General features: G+C 32.5%; 3 protein-coding genes across 3 annotated transcripts; all 3 read right to left on the reverse strand.

Moving 5' to 3' along the window:
- Window positions 1–6: 6 nt before the first annotated feature.
- Window positions 7–2063, reverse strand: LOC123701969. The gene is made up of 3 exons (XM_045649603.1): window positions 1993–2063; window positions 1579–1725; window positions 7–1244 (listed from the first exon to the last, which is right to left on the reverse strand). The coding sequence occupies exons 1-3, from the start codon at window positions 2060–2062 to the stop codon at window positions 7–9; spliced, it is 1455 nt and encodes a 484-aa protein (XP_045505559.1). The 5' UTR covers window position 2063.
- A 1673-nt stretch (window positions 2064–3736) lies between these two features.
- On the reverse strand, window positions 3737–6833 carry LOC123701970 (usherin-like). The gene is made up of 5 exons (XM_045649605.1): window positions 6689–6833; window positions 4707–6619; window positions 4486–4625; window positions 4180–4307; window positions 3737–3993 (listed from the first exon to the last, which is right to left on the reverse strand). The coding sequence occupies exons 1-5, from the start codon at window positions 6756–6758 to the stop codon at window positions 3737–3739; spliced, it is 2508 nt and encodes an 835-aa protein (XP_045505561.1). The 5' UTR covers window positions 6759–6833.
- Window positions 6834–7185: 352 nt separating this feature from the next.
- Window positions 7186–12012, reverse strand: LOC123701971. Its single transcript, XM_045649606.1, has 7 exons — window positions 11943–12012; window positions 11091–11234; window positions 9986–10771; window positions 9349–9714; window positions 8861–9082; window positions 8060–8279; window positions 7186–7476 (listed from the first exon to the last, which is right to left on the reverse strand). Exons 1-7 carry the CDS (start codon window positions 12010–12012, stop codon window positions 7347–7349), a joined length of 1938 nt encoding a protein of 645 aa, XP_045505562.1. The 3' UTR covers window positions 7186–7346.
- Between the last annotated feature and the right edge of the window lie 1162 nt (window positions 12013–13174).

Consider the following 13174-nt stretch of genomic DNA (forward strand, 5'->3'; position numbering starts at 1 on the left):
TTTTATTTATCTCCGTAAAACGGGGTACACCTTGAATTTTTCTTTCCTACAATCTGACGTAGTACACATAGAATTACCATTTGCTAAACAAAAACACATATTACACTTGAGATGGAATGATCGGCCTTTTGGACAGCGATTTCTGCTTCTCAATTTAACTGGTACTATATCTACGGATATTGGTTTTGTATTTTTACAAATTTTGGATGTACATACAACTGTCTCGCCATCCGCTAAACATCTACACTGGTTGCAATCATCCCGATATGTATGGAGCGGTTCACAATACCCATTTAGGCTTTTTACATCAGAACTAAGACTTTTAGGTGATACAGTACATGCCTTATCAGTAAAACATGACTGTATTTTCACACCGTCTCTTTCTATGCAAGAACATTGCATACATTTCCAAATAAATGTTGTGCCTACAACGCAATCATTTTTTATTCTTTCTAAATTGCTACTTGAGTTACATGGTCTAGCAGTACATTGTACTAACTTTTTATTGCCTAAAGTCATGCATTTACATGTATTACAATCGATGATGAACTTTGTCCCTGGTTCACAATCTTCGTAGTCTAAAGGTGCAGGCACTGTTCTATGTTTAATATGAGAAGTCTTCGTGTATTTTATAGTATCTTTACTAAGACATTTTCTTATTGTGCAAACTTTTCGCATATCCATATCGCAATAACACAAATTGCAACCATCTTTGAAGATCGATCTTGGACAGGTTGTTTGAGTTTCATTACCAATCAGTTTATGTTTTTCTTTGCATGGTTCGCAAATAAGTCTGTTATTTTTTAAACATTTACAAGTCTTGCAACCGAACGAATACATTACATTCGGTTTACATGTCGCGTATATTTCCAAATCATCACTTATATCCTTACTTCTTGGCATTGTCTCAGTATTGTCCAACTGTGGTTCCTGGTAACAAGTCGTATTGGTGCATAGATTAGGGTCGATATAGCCTTCAGCACAGAAACAGACATGGCATCCTACAAGATAAAGTTTCATTGGAGTACATGAATAGTTAGTATCTGGTTGGGATAGTTCTGTGACTTCTACGGGGTGGAGCATTCGAAGGGCATCTCTACAGACAGGGTTAGGCCAATTTCCATCTTCAGTGCAAACGCAGAGCATGTCTTCACGATGATATTGCACTCCAGGGGAACAAGCGGAAGGGGTGGAACGCCAGACTCCATGTCCTTCCATACCAACATTTATCGTTTGAATTGCATCTGGAAAATCAAGTAGGAGTAAGAAATAAATCTTGAAAGTAATTCTAGAACTTTATAATGTTTCTGTAGAATTATTGTGCGTATTTTGAAAGCCTTATTAATATAAGCTAGCTGTGCCTCGCGGTTTTACCCGCGTATCTCCGCTCCCGTTAGTCTTAGCGGGATGATGTATAGCCTATGGCCTTCCTCGATAAATGGTCTATCTAACACCGAAAGAATTTTTCAAATCGGACCAGTAGTTCCTGAGATTAGCGCGTTTAAATGTGCCTTTATAATATTATGGCCTTTATAATATTGCTGCCAATTTTGAAAAGTAAACTGAGAAAATCGATACCTTGAAAATGTCCAAACATATCAACTTCTGAGCAGACCCTGGCCTTGCAGCTGTAACGGTTGCTTTTATCGCACCAACACCAATTGCAGTCGTTTAAAGCAACGTCATGCTTCTTGCACTTCTCATCCCACAACGTTTTATGTAGGACTAGAAAGTTTTAAAATCTGTTTTCTATTTGGGTTTTATTGTTAATTTATAGTTATCTATATAGAATTTGATCAATGCTCGTAGCATTCTATTGAAATAGTAAATATTGAATATATGTACTTAAAGCGGTATGAAGCGACTTGTGTGTTTTTAAAATGATTTAAATATGGAATACGGACCACAATATTGAAAATTCCACTGATTTGCTAAAATTATCAGTTATGCCATGACAAATTATAAGAAAATATCCATTATTTTTTCACTTACATTTCTGATGCTGAAGCGTAAATACTAAAGCACAATCTACTAGAAAAATAAGCAATATATTTACTAACATTTTGAAAACTACTATTTATATTCTTATGACTAAAAAACTTATCATCGTTAGTTACTATAATGAAATAAAAATTGAAACAATAACTTTGGTTCATTAATATTTTAATCAACTACAACTCTTACTTGATTCAATTTACGCACGTAAAATTAATGCTTCTATAAGCAAAGTTGACTTGAGCAAAGAATTTTGCCATTTTTTAAGCAAAAACATTTCTTACAACCGCTACTATACGTAATTCCTGGTGTACATTGTTTATTTTCATCAATCGTCAACATTGATTTTCTCATTTTCAAATTTAAAAACTTATTCAGTATTTGCGGAAAATTAATTTCAGCCAACTCAGGTTCTTTAGTCTTTATATTATTTTGTAAACCTGCCAAAAGCTTATGTGAAAAATCGTTATCTAATATTGAATCTAGTCCTTCAACATCTGAAGCTAATTTAACATTTCTATTATATTCATCAGAGTCATCATAAGGTAACTCAGTGATACCTACTTCTCTTACAGAATTATATTCATCATCATCATCGTCATCATAATCAGTTTCTCTATAGTTACCATTACGTTCAATATTTTTATTTAGATTTATATCTTTGAATATATCTTCATAGATTTCATCAGTATGTATTCCTTTAGTAGTTGTAGTGGTCCGCACTTTTTTGTGCTTTATGTTCCTTGCAACTTTTCTACGCCGTTTCTTTTTATTTATATGTCTTGAATGTTTTCCTTCAGCAGCTAGTTCTGATAGTTCTTGCAATAAATTAGTACCGCATACTGTAAAATCGAATTTGCCTAGAAGGAGCTTCTGTGGATCGTTATTACTGTTGCATATTAATTTATTTTTAACTACGCAATAGCAAAATTGGCAAGGTTCAGTGGAATACCAGGTTCCTGGTTCACAACTTCCATTGACGCTGTATGTTCTTCTAGATTCTTCTATATTTACTCTTGTATTTTCACATATTCTTTTGGTGCACATTTCATGGTTTATATTGCCTTTATCATCACATCGGCAAACGTTACATCCAACGATAACATAGGAATTGGGTTCACATATTTTTCTTGAATTTTCTAAAAGTTAAATTATTATATCATGTACTAGTTTGTTAGCGAAACTTACGAAACCACATGTCAAATTATTTTAATAATTACCTGCTTTCCTATATGCTGATAAACATAATATCGTGAATATTATGAAACTCCTTCTTACCATCATGCACTAATTCATTCTGATCTTAGATTCTGATATTTTTGAAATTAGTTCACTTAATCAAATTTACGCTTCAATAAAATTTATATACTGCCACCATTCCTCGATTAATTAACTACTTATTGTGAACTAGAAACATTAGCTTTCGAGTAAACCAACTAAGATTCTTGCAAAGAAAACAATTCAAAATTAACTGTATATTTTACCGAAACACTATTTGATCACCTTTTCGAATAAAAACTTGCAGTGAATTAATTAAGTAATATATCACTACATAGTATAAAACAAAGCGGAAAGCTAGTTGTTTATAATTGGAGACGTTTTAGAAGTCTTATTTCGGGCTCAAAGATTACGTTTACGTTTGTCTTGAAAATCAGCAATATCAATCAATATAGGCAAATAAAATATTGTCTTAATATCCTCTATGTTTTTTTAATTATAATTTTAAAATAAAACAAAATTTTCAAAGAAATATAAGTTTATTGTCATGCAAAAAGTAGGGTTTCGGAACATCTGTGCAGTTATCATGTTCACTTTTAAAGCAATGTTCTTCTATCACGACGAGGCGATTATCACTCTCTTCACAATTACATATAAAGCATTTATCCATTATTTTGCCAACTATATCACATTGGTACATTGTGTGTTTGTGTGTTACTTCGAGTACTATTGTTTCATTTACTTTGTGTCCATTTGGTCCAGTATTGTTTGTATTATTTGCTGGAATAAGAAGTGCAAGTTTAAAAAATATTTTAAAATAGTGAACATTTAAGTACATTGCTAAATAATATAGGGGTAACAATAATTTTGAGTCACTAAAGCTACAAATAAAGCGAAATTAACTTAAGTTAAAAAATTCGCAGACTGGAGTCTGTATGTCATAATAAAGATACAGTAAAATCTTACCTTCATATCTTCGACCCATCGGTAAATAATTAAAACCAGGAAAAGCCTCTTCGCAATGAACATTGTTTGGTAATGGACGACAAAATTTATTTATGTTTCCCATGTACGGACAAATGCATTGTTTACATCTGCAAAAGATAACTTAATAATAACTACCACAGTATAAAAATATATATACCTATATTTAATATACCTATTAAAAAAACCTTTTTATTTAATTGTGTGTAGTTCACAACATGTTGTAGAAACTGCTTCTTGTGTTTAATAATTATTTATATGTACAAACAAAATGATAAATTAGAATACCGTATAAAGTACATGGAGCCAGGTGTGCAGTGTTTTCTCTCGGGAGCCATTTTTATCTTATACTCCATACATTGAGCTAACTCAAATCTTCTAACCCGGTTATGAGTGGCTGAATTTATATCACTATCTGAACCAGTTACCTGTTTGATAAATACCATGTTAATCGCTTAAACTGACAAAGTATTAACACTATCAGGATGTGTTCAAATGTTTTAAATTACCGATAGCTTATTGCCTAGATCAGCCGTTGGTAAAGTTTCTTGACCATTATCACAAGCGATGGCTTCATTCACCTCGCAAGAAGCGTACATTTTCAAACCCATGTCTGGACAAACACAAATTTTACAATCTTGAGTAAATTCTTCACCTGGAAAGCAGTGGTCTAGAGTCCTTACTTTTGCGTTATTAACTTTATTCTGCAGTAAGTTTTGGGGTAACTTGAATTGGTTCCAAGGAGCTACGCCACACGTATGCTCAGTACAAGCCTTGTCAGTTTTATCTCCGTTCGGTGGGCAAACGCAAACATTACAGACATCTGTAAAGAGATGACCGGGCGCACAGTCATTGGTTCTTAGGAAATTTTTCTCGCATTGATTCTTAGTACATTTTGCGACGTTCTTTATACCATCTCGGGGACAAAAGCAGATGTTACAATCGACTTCGTAATAAGCAAGTGGTTCACATGTAAATCTATCCATGCCTATTTTTTTATCTTCTTCCTCTTCTTCGTAGCAGTTATTTCTAGTACAAGCGCGTTCTCTCAGTATCCCGCTTTCGGGACAAATACAGAAATTACATTTAACCTTAGATATTGATCCGGGTATGCAAGTTCCATCAGAATATACGTTGGTCACGGGAAGGACACGAGTCTTATGAGCTGCCTGTATAGTTTTCTTAGCGATGCAATCATCATAAGTGCACCACTTGTAGTCTATTACACCGCTTTTAGAACAATAGCATACATTACAATCGAACTCAACGTATGTGCCTGGTTCACATTCTGTACTTTTATTTTTTTGATCGCGTGAACCATGTTCACTTCTAATATGTAATGCAGTTTCAATCTTATTGTAAGAAATGCATGATTGAGAATTTTTGTATCCAGTTTCGGGACACAGACAGTATTTGTTATCTTCATAATATACAAAATTTGGTATACAGTTTTCTTCATAATGTTCTTTATCCAATTCATTTACATCTGCAAGTTCGTATAAGCTTCCATTAACAATGTTATCAAGAATGTGTAATTTACTTTGATTACTACAATTGTTTCTGCAATAGCTGCTATTAATTAAACCATTTTGAGGACAGAAACATTCGATACAAATAGGAACGAATTCACCGGGACTACAGTTATCTCTCTTTTGATAATTCTGAAGTTTTGTGTTCTTTGAACAATCAAGTTCTATACATTTTCTTCCATTTACAGAACCGTTCATATTGCACTCACAATAAAGACATTTTGATTGAAATGAAAAAGGAGTACATGAACCATAGCTTTCTAAGCTTTGAAATATTGGTGTGTTTGGTTTGATTTTATTGCAAGAAATTTCGCTACATAGACGGTCATCACGATTGCCATTTTTAGAACATAAGCATATGCTACAGCCATTTCTGTAATATGTTCCTGGATTACACCTTTTAATTTGCTTTTTAGTTACTTGACATTTATCTACACATTTATCGATAACGAAAATTCCGTTCTCTGAACACAAACAATGAATGCAAGGGAAAATATACATCACATTTGGTATACAATAATTGTTCTTGACCATTTGAAAATTGGACGTATTTTCTAGAGGACAAGATGAGTCCTTTGTGCAATGTGCTTCTGCTGATATCCCAGAAGCTGGGCACGTACATAGACTACAGTTAATATAGTATGACCTGAACGGGGTACATTTCACGTCATATGCAAGTAAGCTCTGACTCTCCAAGCAATAGGCATTTGTGCACGAAAATTGACCATTTTCTAGACACACGCAGCGGTTACAACCATCTCGGAATACTTGGCCGATTTGGCAACTCAGCCGTCTCTGTATTTTAGTGCAGCTAGCATCATTCCATAAACCGATATTATTACAGTAGCATAAATAGTTATTCAGTATGAACTGCGTGTTTGGAACGCACGCACCTGAAGAAACAAATAAATAAGAAATAATAAAGAATATTACATGTGAGAAAGAAACAACCATGTACTTACGTAAAGTGGTTATTTGATATGGTAATCGTGATAATAAAGTTAAAAATGCCACAGACATACGTATTTTCATAATGTGTAGTGCAACACTTATAAATGGACTATGCAACGAGGATTTAAAATTAAAAACTATGGATTAATTTCACGCTTATAGGTAGATACTGTAAGATTAAAAAGTTCCATGCTTTATGTTCAGTTTTTTATTTTTCCGCATACCTGAGATATTACTTGGAAATTAATTGGCTAGAAAGGCTTTTTAAATCAAGCAGATGATTGAAATTGTTTGATAAGACTACACAATTAAGCATTGTTGCATTCCTTATTACAAATTGATTTCACTAAGCTATTCAACCCCTTTCTTTCTTTTCTCAGAGTCACATACTTATGTTTCCACAAATACTTAGGTGCTTTTTAAAGTCACTTTTTAATTATAGATATATATTAAAAAGTGGTGACGTAAGCCAGACCATTTTTTATTAAATTTCATTATCTGCGAGAGAACTTCGGCTGTTAATTAGGTAATGAAAGCTACCTATTTTAAATTTGCATCTACCATTAATAACATAAAATTAATATTCATTCATTCAATAACATAAACAGCACAATTAATATATTTATTACTAAATTATAATATTGTCATTATTAATAATTAAACGTAATATCACATTCCTTGTTGCTCTAATTCTGTTACTTGGTTATGAAGTTTGATGACTTGAGCGTAATTGAGACAGGCCTTTTGAGTACATCTCAATGTAGAATCCCGTTGGCAATAACATTGGTTGCATTGGACCCTGAAATGAAAGATAAGAAAATAATCATTCAAATAATCATCATCACCATTATCGTCATCACCATCATCATCATTACCTATAATTTTTTCTTACATCCTCATCATCATCATCATCATCACCTTAATCATCATCAGCCCATATATTTTCCCACAGCTGGGACACGGGTCTCTAATCAGGGTAAAAGCCATAATCCACAACATTGGCCAAGTTGCCGATATTATATTTAAATGCTAAACACTGACTAATTTTTTTGTTCCTTGAAAATATGTACTATTATTTAAAACTAGGTTTCCGCCCGCGGCTTCGCCCGCGCAGTCAAAGAAAAACCCGCATAGTTCCCGTTCCCGTGGGATTTACGGGATTGCGTCATTTTCCCGGGATAAAAAGTAGCCTATGTCCTTTCTCGAGTATCAAAATATCTCCATACCAAATTTCATGAAAATTGGTTCAGTAGTTTAGGCGTGATTGAGTAACAGACAGACAGACAGAGTTACTTTCGCATTTATAATATGTATTATAAACTTTTAAGTATGGATGTCTCATGGAATCTTTTAAATTGAATTTCAATTAGAAAACATCTTACGTATACATCATCCCCGGTGTACACTTTTCCTTCTGCAAATTGAGAGCTAATGGGATCTTGTGAGAATTCCCTGATAATCTCTCTCGTTCCTCACATTTTGGTATACTTTTACATTTAGTCATGTTATTCACACATTTGCAATGAATACATCCGCGTGTTTCGTCGTTATTGCATTTCTTGCCTGAAAATTGGAAAATGGCTGTTGCAACTTGCAATAAACCTATAAGTTTTGATATATAAAGAACTGATATTTCTGGTGATAATGAACTCTATACTTGTTCTGGTGATTACACCCAGAACACCACGTAACAATTTAATAAAGATAGGTATCATAAAATTAAATAAAACATTACATTAGTAATTTTATGATACCTATCTTTATTAAATTGATCCGTGGTTTTCTCTTTGAATTTAATTTAGTTTTGAATTAAGATCAGCTGATCTTAATGCCTAGATCAAGCTTATGCCTGTTTCATCACTATCTTGTCCTCCACAGATTAAAAATTTGCTCATAAGTTCGTTCTTTGGCCTACACTTAAGAGTTTTCATAAAACACCTATTAGTAGGAGAGCCCGTGGGAGGGGGTCATCAAAAGTATGAAGGTGATGAAAAAAAAATCGATAAAAGGTAATTTAATTAAAAATAGCCATGACCACTTTTCGATAGGCAAGCAATTATAGGCATATTTGTTTATAAAAAATATTTAATAAAAAATACGTCTCATCTGGTTATCAGATCGGTGAAGGACGATCTCCCACGGGCTCTTAGACCATAATTTATGTTCTTTCTATTGTCACTTACCAGAACGTTTCTTAGCATCAAGTTTTGACAAAGCCTCATGGGACACGCAGAGTTTATTCTCACATAAGAGATTATTTGCTTCACGGCACAGACATCCATTACAAGCGATACGGTACATTTTCCCAGGAACACATTTATCAGATAAATGCTTCATGACATCAAAGTTGTGGACATCTGCAGGCTTGAAGGGAAACTTTTTGACTGGGTATTTCGAGTTCTTTACTATAAAACAAGATATTAAATAACTAAGATATTGTAAATGCAAATATGGTTCTTTCGTCTTAAATATATTTTTTTTTATTAAAGAATAATAGGTAATTAGAATCACTATTAATTACAAAATAAAGTGCTTTACTTATTCTGTCTATATGTTCGCGATAAATTCAAAAACTTGTGCACCGATTTTCATTTTATTTTTAACTATTTTAATAAGTTTTTGAGAGACTTACAATATTTCATTATTAAATTCATAATTATATTATACTTACATGACTTCCTTTCATCACACGTGCCCGTACAATTTAAGCCCTTCTTGTCATTACAGAAGCACGTCTCACACGCCCTTTCATAGATCTTCCCAGGAACACAATCTCCATTCTCTACCACTTGTGGTAACTTTCCATGCAACGCACCACTTCTTCCAATCGCTTTAGCCCATTTGGCCTTATGTGTTGGATGTTTCTGTATATGATCCTTCATAGTTTCTGCGAAAGCGTCTTTAATACAGGCCATTTTCGTACAAAGCAGTGTGCTGTTCTCACTACATCGGCATGTGTTACAGTCAGACTTGTAAAGGTGACCAGGCACACAGCTTTGGAACTCGTGGATTTCGGGGAGATGTTGATTTAGTTTTGCTAAAATTAAAATTTTAATACGTGTGTATTTTTTTAATTACTAGTTGTAATGTCTGGATTAACACGACAGAATATAAATTTTAGGATGTTTTGAAGAATGTTCGTTCGCGAACAGATGGATGAATAAGGTTTTCTTTTCTTAAGTTATTTTATTTTTTAGGTTTTCGTCTCATATTCATAACAAAATAATTGCAATATATAACGCATATATAATTAAAGTACTTTATCTATGTACTAAAGAAAAACCACTTCCAAGATCAAATTGTTTATTTTCCAATTTCCAAAGTATCCTTTAACATTAAACTCCTGTTCAAAGCTACACCGTCCAATACATAATCTCCTAAACATATCATTGTAGTACACGACAATTCCTTATCTGGAGTACACAAACACGTATTACATTTCAATTTATATTTCTGTCCAGGAACACAAGTTTCATTCTCATGTTCAACCTCTGCTAATTCGGTACTTATTTCATTAGCACTTCTTAAATTGGCTTTGACTTCACAATTTTTCGTTGTACAAACCAATTTTCTATTATCATCGCAAATGCAATGGTTACAATCATTATAATACTCTTTGTGTGGAGTACATTTATCGTTCGAAGCGTATTTCATATTCGTTAACGCTTTAACCTTATCAGCTTTTATTTCTTGAATCAAATGACCATTTATTTTAGTACACAGTGTATCAATATAATAGTTAACATCACTACATACGCAGATTTCATCCTGTGTTCGTAAAACATCACCGAATTTACAGGCATCAGCTTTACTACCAATTCTACAATTACGATTTGTGCATTGTGATCCCAGAATGTACCCAGATTTATGACATTGGCATATATTGCAGTCCATTAAATATAACTTATTGGGTTTGCAAGTGACATTGGTCTTTAAGTAGCTGAAGATAAGGGCTTTGTAACTGTGAAGCGTCCCGAAGATTTTCCTACAGTTTTCTGCGATCCATCGTGATTTATTTGAACATTTGCAAATTGTGTGATCTTTCTTGTATGTCATGTTTGGTTTGCATTCCTTTTGAATATGTACCGGCTTTTCTGGAAAAATGAAAATAAATGCATTTCTATAATTTGTAAACAAAGTAGTTAAGCAATGAAGCTTTTTTGAAAAATGTATTGCATTTAACAGTATAGACTGACACAGTTTTATATAGGATTTTTATTGATCATCTTAAGATATAGAAAGTAAACAAGAAGAACTTGATTCTCAGTTTGACAAAGAACATAAGGCCTCTCTGCTGCTCATCATCTGCTTTGCAATTCGGATGTGTGTTCTATAGTTTATATTACCGATTAGAGTGCAATATTACTCTAATTATCTTATGTTTTAATAGAAAAAGAACAAGTAACTACATACCAGGTTTCACACACTTCACAGGACGACAAACGAAGATCCCATCAATATTACAGATGCAAACGAAACAATTGCCTCTAGCTGTATCACTTGGTACGCATTGTGTGGCTTTTGGTAACCAGGCGGAAGCTGATGTTAATGATTTAACTGTGAAATAATGTAATGAATTACCTACGAAAAATTTCAAAGGAATCTTATTTTGTTGATAAAGTAAAAAGATGAAATAAAGCTTTAATATAAAGATAGTTTAACTTTAAAAAGCTAGCAGAAGCTTGCTTGTAAGCTTTTGCGTTTTTTAGCTTTTAAAGGATGGTTCAAATCATTCCAATGACAACCTAATCCTCACTAATAATACTTAATAATTAATATAATTGATAAAGTGTGTTTGTTTGTTTGCCTTTTCTACATCTCGACGTAGCTTTTTTATAAGTTTTTGTGCGTCTGGAGATAGTGAGTAAGCTGTACGCTGTACAGATTACTGTGTCTCGTGGTTTCTAGCTGTTGGTCTTAGTGTGATGATATTATATATCCTTCGTCGATAAATGGGCTATCTAACACCGACATATTTTTTCAAATCGGACCAGTAGTTACTAAGATTAGCCCGTTCAAACAAACAAACTCTTCAGCTTTATAATATTAGTAGGTATCGATTATACAATTAGAAATTCAATATTTTAATGGATTTCAAAGCTATAGAGTAATTTTGACTGCTGTGAAAAATCTCATCATCATTGTGGAATCTGAATAGGTAAGTAAGTATACGAAAAAATGTATCGCTTTACTTTTATAGCCGTCTTAGGTCAAATCAAACAGAAAATCAGAACGATTACAATTAATAAATAAAAAAGCACTTACTTTTAGATTTATTGTGCGAAGTCCATCCTAAGGGCACTGGTGAAAAACAATTCTTATTTACCAAGCACATTTTTACAATTTAATAATTTATTAAATAATTTAATTAGCTATATCTCGAATCGAATGTAGCCAACATATTATAAGTTACGATTCGATTAATTTATGAATTTAATGCATTCATCAACGTCACAGTCACAGAACTAATAAAATGAATAGAACTAATAATTCACTAGAACTAATAAAGTCACAGAACTAATAATAATATAACAGCAGTGTTAAAATACAACTAATAAAATGAATTTTTTTTTAAATGTAAACGTTTTCGTAAGAAAATGAACCAACGCTGATTTTGCAAATTTTTATACTCCCCGAAGTAGTAACTATTACCTATAATGTTTTGTAGCATTAGATAAAACTCTATCAAGATTTACGCGTTAACAAAATATACAACAAAAAATAGTTTCGTTCAAACAATACTTACATAATATAGCCTGAACATAAATAATATAAAACACAACAAGTGTGAATAAAATCGAATTATACGCCATGTTATCGACTGTATCGTATTGAAGATTATCGTCTAAAATTGTTTCCCATAAAATAGCGCTGATTAAAAACCTTTTATTACGCATTTAATATCCTGAAATTATAGTTGCGTGTTTTTAAATGATCTTTATTTTAATAGTACTAATTGTAGACTTTAATTAGAGATTAAACTCAATTAAGGGTAATTAATTAGGCAGATTGGCTTCTATCAAAAATCATGGTACAAACTAAATATTATCTTCATACTGCATTTTAAATTTGAGTAAATGTTATGATTATTCGTATTTTTATTCGATAATTTCTTCTTTTTTTTACCAAAATATACAGAATACCTACCTAAATTGATCTTATTATTTTATTTTAATTATTATATATATATGGGATACTCGGGCTCCTTGAAATACTTCGGTTTAAATTTTGAATGAAGATTAAACATTTAGCTCTTCTAAAATATCTAATACTAACGGCATTTTAGGAAAGACCTTGGAAAAGCACATGCCTCATCGTCTTAATATTTTTTTCTCTGTAGGAAACAGTGAATAAAAATAAGTGAATATAGGTAGAGATATTTAAATTTAATTTGTGTTACTTGTGTAATAATGATATCTACCTACAACCTACCTCATATTATGTGTACTTCAATCAATGTTAAATAGGTAGGTACTTAATAAGGTAAAGAAACCAAC

Source organism: Colias croceus, chromosome 22 (assembly GCF_905220415.1).
Source record: "Colias croceus chromosome 22, ilColCroc2.1".
Lineage (NCBI taxonomy): Eukaryota > Metazoa > Arthropoda > Insecta > Lepidoptera > Pieridae > Colias > Colias croceus.

What these genes read in the sequence shown, in the direction of transcription:
- LOC123701969 (XM_045649603.1), bottom strand. Translation starts at nt 2,062, where the DNA reads ATGTTAGTAAATATATTGCTTATTTTTCTAGTAGATTGTGCTTTAGTA. An exon ending in TACGCTTCAGCATCAGAAAT is followed by an intron (nt 1,726 to 1,992) that starts GTAAGTGAAAAA and finishes AAAACTTTCTAG; the next exon opens with TCCTACATAAAACGTTGTGG. An exon ending in TATGTTTGGACATTTTCAAG is followed by an intron (nt 1,245 to 1,578) that starts GTATCGATTTTC and finishes TTGATTTTCCAG; the next exon opens with ATGCAATTCAAACGATAAAT.
- LOC123701970 (XM_045649605.1), bottom strand. Translation starts at nt 6,758, where the DNA reads ATGAAAATACGTATGTCTGTGGCATTTTTAACTTTATTATCACGATTA. An exon ending in ATCTAGGCAATAAGCTATCG is followed by an intron (nt 4,626 to 4,706) that starts GTAATTTAAAAC and finishes TTTATCAAACAG; the next exon opens with GTAACTGGTTCAGATAGTGA. An exon ending in GATGGGTCGAAGATATGAAG is followed by an intron (nt 3,994 to 4,179) that starts GTAAGATTTTAC and finishes TTCTTATTCCAG; the next exon opens with CAAATAATACAAACAATACT.
- LOC123701971 (XM_045649606.1), bottom strand. Translation starts at nt 12,012, where the DNA reads ATGTGCTTGGTAAATAAGAATTGTTTTTCACCAGTGCCCTTAGGATGG. An exon ending in GGATACTTTGGAAATTGGAA is followed by an intron (nt 9,715 to 9,985) that starts AATAAACAATTT and finishes TTTTAATTTTAG; the next exon opens with CAAAACTAAATCAACATCTC. An exon ending in TGATGCTAAGAAACGTTCTG is followed by an intron (nt 8,280 to 8,860) that starts GTAAGTGACAAT and finishes CAAAACTTATAG; the next exon opens with GTTTATTGCAAGTTGCAACA.